The 10411-nt window shown below is 39.6% G+C and overlaps 1 protein-coding gene, 1 non-coding gene and 1 pseudogene across 3 annotated transcripts; 1 reads left to right on the forward strand and 2 right to left on the reverse strand.

Annotated features, from left to right (window-relative positions):
• Positions 1–653: 653 nt before the first annotated feature.
• On the reverse strand, positions 654–1672 carry LOC131324165 (pentatricopeptide repeat-containing protein At3g22470, mitochondrial-like; annotated as a pseudogene).
• A 2477-nt stretch (positions 1673–4149) lies between these two features.
• LOC131324170 (transketolase, chloroplastic-like) lies at positions 4150–10208 on the reverse strand. 2 transcript variants are annotated; one of them, XR_009199248.1, is made up of 5 exons: positions 8427–10208; positions 6818–6966; positions 6577–6730; positions 6046–6261; positions 4150–5948 (listed from the first exon to the last, which is right to left on the reverse strand). XR_009199248.1 is itself a non-coding variant. In XM_058356020.1 (4 exons), exons 1-4 carry the CDS (start codon positions 8427–8429, stop codon positions 6166–6168), a joined length of 402 nt encoding a protein of 133 aa, XP_058212003.1. In that variant the 5' UTR covers positions 8430–10208; the 3' UTR covers positions 4150–6165. The 2 variants fall into 2 exon arrangements, 1 of the variants encoding a protein (XP_058212003.1); XM_058356020.1 differs by having other exon boundaries at positions 4150–6261.
• LOC131324912 (small nucleolar RNA snoR100) lies at positions 7628–7735 on the forward strand. The gene has a single exon (XR_009199498.1). It is a non-coding gene; the product is annotated as a small nucleolar RNA snoR100 (small nucleolar RNA).
• Positions 10209–10411: the final 203 nt, after the last annotated feature.

Consider the following 10411-nt stretch of genomic DNA (forward strand, 5'->3'; position numbering starts at 1 on the left):
ATTTATACCAATATCCCAGAGATATGGCCATACCACCAGACAGAACATCAAAAGGAGGAAATAGTCTACTGTAACCAACAATTTTCTAGGAAGGTAGCAACAAGTCCTAAAACGATGAAAGGGGAGTAAAAGCCCATGTGTGCATGAAATGCGCTCAAGTCCACCACATTTAGAAATCAAAATTATAGTGTCTGACAATGTCATCTAATTTCGAAGATAATGTGTCCACTAAATATAGTGATCAAGAGAATTGAGAAGAAATTTATATAAACCTTTCTCCACTTACACAATTAGCCATACAATGCAATTCTTTTCCAACCAATGGTTCAAGCCGAAGTTTTAGTCAAAGACGAGTCTTGAAACTCAAGTTTGCATCCCAAGTCTCAGGAAAGCAAGGAGAAAGAGTAGAGATGTTAGTTGATATTTACAAACTTCCATCATATCGAGGCAAAGGAGGAGAGTATCAAAGAAGAATTCAGGGATGTAAAGCGTACATCAATTTTCATAATCCAATGGACAGTGTAGGCTAAAAATATCAGCAGATATAAAACTTAGACTTATAACAGTAATCTACACAAGAGAGGTGTCTCGTAAATAAGAAAAGGGAAAGCATCTAGAAAGTGATACATGCTCAATCAGTGCGTTCCCAAAAGGACAAAAAGTGTTTATGGAATTAAATTTGATAGTCAAGAGCTGCTAGATCATACGGTAAAATTGTTTACCAGCCTATACTAACTTTGAACAAGTATAATAGGTTGTACTTTCTGGTATAAACATAAGCCTAATGACTCATTCTGTCTCTTGCACCCCCTAAAAATCCTTTGGCATTAACCGCTTTATCAATTCCTGGAGAGCAGCATCTTGTCCTTCAGTTGACATTAGATTCACAATACAGGAAACTGTAGATGCATCTGCTGAAAAGCCCTTTGCAACCATTTCCTCGTGGAATACGAAGGCCTCGGAATACTTCTGCCTAGCAAGAGATCCTCGAAGACTAACATTGTATGTGCAACCATCTGGACAGCAACCATTTTGTTCCATTTCCACAAAAATACTCTTTAGCTTCATCCAACTGTCCTTGTGCACATAAACCTCCTATCATGATGGTGTACGTTTTGACATTAGGATGTAATCCCTTGGAAGAAAGTTTCTTGAAAAGATCCCTTGCAGGGTCCATCTTTTTAGCCTTGCATAATGCATCAATGAGGATACTGTACTTAACACCATCAATATCAAACCCGTTCCTTTCCATTGTTTTAAATAAGGACAATGCCAGAGCAATATTACGATTTTTGCAAAGGCCATCCAGCAAGATACCAAAGGTTAGAGTACTTGGAATTATGCCTGCAGCTTGCATCTCATTAAAAAGACTGTGAGCTTGTGCACATCTACCAATTCGAAACAAGCCTTGTAGCACAGTGTTAAAAGTTTCAACAGTAGGCTTCAACCCCCTTTGAGGTATTTCTCTAAAGAGCTACATAGCCTCGTCCATTTTCATCTTCTTGCAATATCCGTTGATCAAAATATTATAAGAAACAATGTTAGGCTGAACCCCCCTCTTCACCATTTTATTGAACACTCTCATTGCTTCATCCATTTGGCCTTGCAAATAATATCCATCCATCAAACTATTGTATGTGACAACATTAGGGTCCACACGTCTACTTATCATGACGTCAAGTACCTCCTCTACTTCCTTTGCCTTCCCTTCCTTGGAAAGTGTATCCACCAACACATTGAATGTCTAAACATTTGGATAAATGCCAGTATTTAGCATCTCTCTGAACATTGTTGTAGCTTCCTTAGACTTGCCAAAACTAAAAAGGCCATGAATCAAAGAGGTACAAGTAACGACATCTACATGAATGCCTTTTTCGATCATTTCTGAAAGGAGCCTCACAGCATCGTCGACCATTCCATCATTGCAAAGACTGTCAATGATCGTGGAATACATTATAGTGTCAGGTTTACAACTTGCCTTTTCCATTATCCTGAGCAATCTAATAGCCGTGATAGTGTTGCCCGTTTTGCAAAGCCCATTGATAATCGTTCCATACAGAGCCACGTCCAGCTCAATGTCTCTATTCCTCACTAATTTCTTAAATAACTCCATGGCTTCAGCAGTTCTATCTTCGATAATAAGTCCATTTATGAGAGTGCTGAAGGTAACAACATTAGGTGTATAACCGCGTTTGAAGAGATCACCTAAAAGCGAGAAACCAAAATCGGATCGATTGAGGTGGCAGTAGCAGTTAGATGCAATGTTCAGGGGTACAGATCTACCTCAATGCCCAGTAACTGCAACTTGTCGAAATGAGAAAGAGCCGTGATGTAATTCCCAATTTCGCAATGCTCCCTAAGGCTTTATTGATTTGGAAAATGGGTGGAAATGGTCGCATTTGGGTCATCCGATTGAGGAATTCCTCAGCGTCTTGAACATCACTGGGCCCCGAATTTTGGTGTTTTCTTGGCACCATTTGGTGATTTTCTTGGGTTGTTTCAGGAGGAGGAGAATTAGGGTTTCTAGATTTAGAGTGATGTGAATCAAACGAAAGCTCCCAGTAGGAAAGAGAAGAAGAGTACCTTTCTTTGTGTGATTTGCAGATTTCACGTCTCTGATTAAAGCACCAATCTTTGCCATCCTCTCTCTCTCTCTCTCTCTCTCTCTGTGGTGCTAGTTGACGAAGATGATGTGGGTTTCACTGCCAAGCCAAGAGCAGTTGTTTGTAACACGAGGAAATGATGCTTCGAAAAGAAAAAGGAAATACTGAAAGGAAAAATGATAGAAATGCAGCATGAGAAAAAATCGGTGCGGGAAAATCAAAATCCAATACTAAACTCCATTTTCTTTCTTTCTTTTTGTTTATTTCCCGAAAGAAATTAGTGCTGTTCAAGAAAAATCGAAAACCGTGAAATCGGTTTGGACCGAACTGATCCGTACCTTTTGGATTTTGTTCGTAGATTAATGATCCGGATACGGATTCAAAAATTAAAAAACCGTGAGATATGGATTAGGATTGGATTTTCGTTCAAAAAAACCGTGGATTAACCGAGAGATATTTAAAAAATAAACCAACTAATGCAAGAAAACCAAAACGAAAAAAAAAAACAAAGGAACCGGAAGAAATTGAATTTTAAAAAGGATAAACAGTCAAGATCAGCCCTATTACAACCTGTTTGGTACCAAAGCAATAACAATCCTAACCATGCACCAATAGTGTCCAAACGATGGCTTTGCTTTGGTCAAAAAAAAAAAAAAAGATGGCTTTCCAAGATGATCGAAACTTATATATCTTGAGACAAATGGTTCCGATTATGTGTTGCAATTGTATTTTTCAAGATAAACATGTTTCGAAATAAAATCGTACTACGTACGATATCTGATCAACTTAATTTTTTGCATATAAATGATGTCCTCGATGAATGCTAAAAACCGAACAGTTCCGAGCATCAATGTCGGCCCGAACAAAGCCCAAATTGAACTAGGACCTTATCTACTCGAGAGGATTCAATTCCTTTTACTATTACACCAGCTTCAGTTCGATTTGGATACTGTTTTAATACCATCCTCATATACCCATATGCCGTCCTTGTATACCCATGCACAAAAAGAAATTTCCAGTCAAAATACTCTTTTCAGTTCCTATGAGAACTGTAGGCCACAGATAACCAGCACCCTTGCAAGCAGTGCAATTTTGGCAACGGCTGAGCAGAATAAAAAACAGTAACACGCGATTTAGGGCTATAACAGTAAACAAGTTGAGTACCAGACTGTATGAAATACCGGATAAAATCAAAATTACCACCATCTCACCTAAAATCTTTTGGAACAGGCGGTACTCTCCAATAAACACAGGTATTGAAGCCGGAATGGAATTTGGGAGGCAGAGTACCGGATACTCACAAAAACCGTATGTACTGGCCATTGCAGGTATGGGATCGAATACCTTGCCACTAGCATCCAACCATCCTCTAGCGTATTGCAATAATGTCCCCATTGCAATTTGGAAATAACTAGGAAAATAACCCCATCTCAGACAGCAAAAGCTTCGGCGCTTAGAGTGAATTTCTGAAAATTGACATCCATTTGCCACACTTGCATAAAAGAAATTATGAACTCAATTAGGTATTGCCACATTCCGCAAGGCATTTGAGAAAGTTATGAACTCATTTTACGTGAAGATGTCAAGTCCAATTGCGCGTCACTTGGCCAACATGGCCTGTAAATTATCTGAAATTTCCCGTCAACAAATTAGGACGCGATAAAATAAAACAGCTTTGTACAAGGAACATTTCAGAGAGTTTTCACGATTACATGTAGCTAATCTAGTGAAACACATAAATGTTGTTACCATCACCATGACTTGAATGTCTGAACCCTCGCAAACAGAGCCCTTTCTCCATCTGGGGCTACGCTTTCCTGCATTGTAGATGAAGTTCTTCAGTATAATGCGCGTTCCGCTCCTGGATAAACAGGACTTCCCTAACTTCAACAGCGCATGCTGGATTTTCTGAACCTCAAACTGCAATGTCCGATTTTTTCAGACCCACTTTGATTTTTTCAGACACACTCTTCCATCTCAGGCGTCCATCTGCAATGGAACCACTTCGATTTTCCTTGTCCGATGACCCTTCTCCTCCGCCAGCTGTAGAATCGTTTCCTCAACTTCTTCTAACTGTTCCTTAACTGTCTCAATCGTTTCCTCAACTTCTTCGAACTGTTCCTTAACTGTCTCAAAATCAACACCCTTCAACTTTTTCTTCTTCTTGCTTGCTTGTTACCAATTTCCTTCACAGTTCTTCCACTGTGATCTGAACGGTGTTCAACTTCTAGGCATCGGAATCAAGTCTCTCCAAAATCTCTCTCTTGTTCCACGCTTGATTTGGCCTGTTAAACTCGTGGGTACTGCTAATTTATCGACACCCAATTCCTTTTCCACTTCTAACTCTGAAGAGGGATGATGCTCCCTCTTCTGCTCCACCTCTTCAAATTGATGGACCATAGGGTTTCTTCTTCTTGTGTGACACTCTCAATGTTTTGGTCATCAGCCCTATGCCAACTTCTCCTACTGAGTCCAAATATTGAAGCAATTGAAATGATCGAGTGGGATATCTTTCATCAGAATCCTATTTGTAACTTCAGAAATGTCAGGTCTTGTTGTCAGAAACTTGAGTTTGCCATTTAGCTCATTTCCAAAGTCCATCTCTCCCCTTTGTGGTTCGCAGAACCAAACCTGTGGCCATAGGCAATTAAGGGCTGTTAAAATACAATAATACGCAATTTTGGCAATGGCTGAGCAGTTCCTAGCCATTTTAGCTAGGAAATATGCCAGATATTAGTTTAGCTAGCCACCAATTCTTTAGGTCCCCCAGTAGACTAGGCATTAGGCTATGCAAAGGAGAAACTTCCAACAGCTTGCAAAAAAAAGGTAACCTGGTAAAACTTCCAACAGCTATGTTTTCTCCACTAGTTTTCTTCCCACTTCCAAGTTCCAACAGCTATATCTCACTTTTCTAACTACTAGTACTTTTTTCCTTCATCTATGAGTAAGTTCATATCTTACATTTCCACAACCATCTCAACTACCATTTGATAGCAGTTTTTTTTTTTTTGACTGGAATAAAAGGCTCGATGGCCATTTGAAATTTGATAGCAGTTTGAAGAACTATTTTACTGCTAGGCTAGTGTTCTCCATGCCATTTTCGGTTTCATTCTTTTGGTATAACCAGTAAAGGGACAAGATTACAACTCTTTGAGCAAATATCTGCAAGTCCACTCCTAGTGAGACATTATATTTGGATGACAAAGTTCCTGATTGAGAAAGAAAGCTCCTCATCCAGCCAATTCACAAATGTCACCAAATCATTTATGTATTCACTCCTCATCCAGTTCCTGACTGCTGACTGCACAAAATCACCTTGAGTTTCTACGCCAGCTTTCACCTGGACTAAAAAAAATACAGTTTTAAGCAGTCAGAATTTGCAAAGAGCCAACATACTCTGAATGCGTGAAGTTAACTGCAATATAAAGAAACAAATCCGTACGGCTAAGAAGAAAGACGATCTGTTCTTAATCTCCTCAATCATATTGAGATGATCAGGGATGATAAGCTTTTGGAATATACAGCATCCGTCCAGCTCTTGCATTTCTGTTCCCTAGTAACGTCATATTTGGAATTCAGAGCGAACCTTTGTAAGGGCATTGAGGCATTGTTGAGAGAGGTTTCTGGTGGCATCAGCTGGGTTCTCTGGAGTGTATGTCTGAGAGAACACAATATACATGGTTTTAGCATGTAATATCAAACTTTTTGTATAATTCTGCATGTTTTCAGAGATTTTGCTTTAACTTACGAACCAAACAAACTGAGTACTTGAGAATTGCAGTCAAGATGGTAAATTTGACTTTGTTTAAGCATTAGCATCTAATTGTGTATTAGGCAATGCTTGGCCATTACTCCAATCTAACGTGAAATGTCAGCACAGAACAATTTTGCTTCCTCACAAAAGTTGACATTTTACACAGGCCCACTTAGACAAGATAAAAGGGTGACCGGAACTTATTAATACTCTACTCACCGGGAGAGCTTTCACCCAACCAGCTGGTAGTTCACCGGTACTAATAGACTTTAACTCTGCAGCTTCCTCCTTATATTTCTTTTCATAATCCGCAAATTTGGCATTCCACTCAGTTTCAAGAGCAGCACCATCAGGGACATGGCGGCTCCAGTGCCTCTGGGATAAGGTAATCAAATTCGTTGAAAGAAGAATACTTTTAACATTCATATCAATTCTAGAGCAAAACAAAAAAAATCCATACTTGTTCACATCCTCGGGCACATAGAAAGGTTCAAATGGCCAACCAAGGTTCTTCCTTGTGGCATCAACTTCCTTGGCATCCAGTGAGCTCCCATGTACACTGTACAAATTCGCCTTGTTAGGAGAGCCATACCCAATTGTAGTAGTTACCTGCTCAGAAGAGAAGTTGGTTTCAGAAGGCAGCAACACCAACAAATTTAAGTTGGACAGACTTAGATGTACTGCTTGAATGACTCCAAAAGGCATAATCCACGAAACTGTGAATTGTCATATCTAAAGAAAAGAAAGGGGGAAAGTGTACGTATAGATGATAGAGCATTACTAACTTCTAAAAACATTAAAGAATGAGTAGTTGTATGTCAAATGGAAACAAAGGGATCTGCTAGATCTATAATTCACGGTGAATTATTCACCTGGACAATAATAAGCCCTCAAAACTCGTAGGTGAATCAGCTCTCAATCTTGCGCATATCCTTCCAGAATTTGCCAATACAAATAGGTCAAGAACTAAATGTTGAAGCAGCTATATAAACTGGCACAAGAAAATAAAGTAACCATAGCAATGAGCCATTGAAAAGGAGAATTTTCAGTTTCCCCACACCTGGTTGAAGTCTAGTACCAATGGCTAAATTGTAAACACAATCCCATCCAGTAGGCAGGCCCATCTTTCATAATCAAGCCAAAGATACATATATGGCCAGAAATCGACCAATTTACAGTATTGCCAAAACTCCAACTAAGCAATTCTATCAAATTTCCATGACACAGCCAAGTATTTTTGTACTGTGTGCATACCGATGCTTTGGACTATCGATGAAGGAAGCATGGTAATGTGCACATAAATTGAATTGGGTCTATAGGCCTGCCTTCTCTGATGTCATTTGGCTTTGATTTGGGAGCACGGTTCCACAACAAAATAGGTATAAGGGGCCACTATTTCAGTGGTATTCTGAGAGCAGCTACTTTATGCAAATTGCCCAAGGTTTGGGCTGTGTTCAATCCTCCCCCGCCCATAACCCCAATGATTGGGGACTACATGGTCTCTGTTGTAGTTGTTGTACCGTGTTATTCTGTGAAAAAATGGATATGCAAGACAACCGGCATAGATCCATGGTGAATGATTTTCACATTACCCCCTCCTATGGCATCATAGTCTGTTCAGCTAAAGCAATAGATGACTAATGTAAAGCTGAAAATTGAGAGAAGATCAAAAATGCATGATCATGCTGTAAGTCCAAGTCGCCCAAAAGAGAGAGAGAGAGAGAGAGAGAGAGAGAGAGAGAGAGAGAGAGAGAGAGAGAGAGAGAGAGAGGCTACAACTCCGATTATCTATTGAATAGTTATTTTAAGGAATGTTCCTGAACACATCTCTGAAATTCATTAGCTCCACTGGAATCTCCATATCCACCCTGATAAAGAAGCTAAGTTCCACCGTAATCAGCTCAAAAATCTTCTCCAATTTCACATTACCAATTCAATAATTATGATCTAATTCACACCAAAATCTTCTCCGATTTCATACCTCAATTGAAATTGATGAACAAATTACAGAATCTAAAACCAAATCATGAAGTTGAAATTAATTTTGAGAGAGAGAGAGAGGGGCATACCATGTCGATGTTGAGGATGATGAAAATTCTCCACAACCCTAGCGTTTGCTCCTTGTTGAAAGTGAGAGAGGTGACAAAACTTCGCGGGGGAGATGAGAAAACGAGGGAAGTAGAGAGGGAGAAGAGGATGAAATTGAACCAAGCGAGGCTAAAGTACCTCGCCCGGAGGAGTGAGGTCCTGTAGCACCACGCTATTCCAACGATCTTGAAGCAAGTCTGCTGGGTATGCCTTTTTTGTGCTTCAGCTAGCTATTATAGCTAAAAACTCCAATTGCTTAGGCAGTTGGAGATGCTCTTACACTAAACAAGTTGAGTTGAGGCTTGGTTTTGGAAGTAAATACGGAAAGACCAGACTGTGCAAAATACCAGACGAGATCAGAGTTGCCGCCATCTTGCCTGTGATCTTCCGGAACCGCCGATACTCTCCAGTAAGCACCGGTATTGAAGCCAGGACGGAATTGGGAGGGCAGGGTACCGGATACTCACAAAAACCGTATGTACTAGCCATTGCCAGTATGGGATTGAAAACCTTGCCACTAGCATCCAACCATCCTCTACTGTATTGCAATATTGTCCCCATTCCACTTCGGAAATGACATTTGCAACTACGAAAATTCGATTTGGAAATTTTCCCATAAGCAACTAGAAATAACCCCGTCTAAGATAGCAAAAGCTTCAGCAACATTTGAGCTTTGAATGCATTTCTGAGAATTGACAACCATTTGCCACACACTCGCAACTCGAATGTATCCTCAATCAAAAAAAAAAAGTCTCAAACTTATCCACCTCTTCAAACTAATGAGCTTAATTTCTGAGGTTCCACAAGTATGACCGTAAGAGTAATCAGAGGAGCTGGCAGGGGACATGACGTCATAATTGATGGACATTGTTTCGAGGTGAATTCCACTGGAGACAACAGATTTCCAAGTGCATGAAGATTCGATGATATGAGTTTTCAGCACCAACAAAATAGTACTAGGAGAGAAAGCAATCAAGAACTTCTAATAGGTATTGCCACATTCTGCAAGTCATTTGAGGAAGTTCTGAACTCATTTGACATGAAGATTGAGAGACCAATTACGCATCTCTTGGCCAACATGACCTGTAAATTATCTCAAAATTCACGTCCACAAATTAGGGCGCAATAAAATAAAATGGTTTTTCACAGGAAAGAACTGGAGGAAGAGAGATGAAACAGACCACCTCATGGTCTACATGAATTCCCAAGGCCAACTACAGCAAACAAAGAAACTACTCACAAGGTGGCTGGTCAGTAGTAATGCTGGAGAGAGAGAGAGAGAGAGAGAGAGAGAGAGAGAGAATTCAATGACAAAAGAGCCCCAGCAGCAGGAAATACCCCCTTGAACTAAATGCCTAAAGCATCATAAATACCTGAAATAAGACTTGCCCCCTTGCACTTCTGAAAACATAATAAGGTCAAACAATTTGGAAGCACCACGTATATCTACTGATGGCGATTATCAAAAAGATAACAAGTAAAGAAAACAAGAAAGAACATCAAAAGTAAAGAAAGCTATTATACATTGATATTTAAACCAAAATCACAGTGAAATACCCAAACCACAAAACAGAACATCAAAAGGATATACTAGTATGTGCCACATGTGAATTACAACAGAGCAAAGCTACAGAGAAAAATGTCAACAAGAATCTATTTAGCAGTCTACTCTGACCAACAAATTTCTGAAAGGTAGCTACAAGTCCTAAATGGACTTAAGTCCACCACAGTGAGAAAATAAAACTATAGTGTCTGCAAAGTCCCCAAATTCCCAAATTAATGTGTCCAAATATTGACAATCTTTCCTCAAAATAAATTTTAAAAAAAAATTATTGACAATCCGTTCACATGAAATACACTACCATCAACAAAGAGGACAAGTGTAGAATCATAAGTGCAAAGCACAAAGCCCAAAGATGCGGGATTTTGATACTTGGGAAATTCAGGTGACCCAGAAATGTCACAA

This window comes from Rhododendron vialii, chromosome 4a (assembly GCF_030253575.1).
Source record: "Rhododendron vialii isolate Sample 1 chromosome 4a, ASM3025357v1".
Taxonomy (NCBI): domain Eukaryota; kingdom Viridiplantae; phylum Streptophyta; class Magnoliopsida; order Ericales; family Ericaceae; genus Rhododendron; species Rhododendron vialii.

Excerpts from the sequence above, each read along its gene's own strand:
- LOC131324170 (XM_058356020.1), bottom strand. Across the intron at positions 6,731-6,817 it reads GTGCCCGAGGATGTGAACAA|GCACTGGAGCCGCCATGTCC; the intron begins GTATGGATTTTT and ends CTTATCCCAGAG. Across the intron at positions 6,262-6,576 it reads GTTGGGTGAAAGCTCTCCCG|ACATACACTCCAGAGAACCC; the intron begins GTGAGTAGAGTA and ends GTGTTCTCTCAG.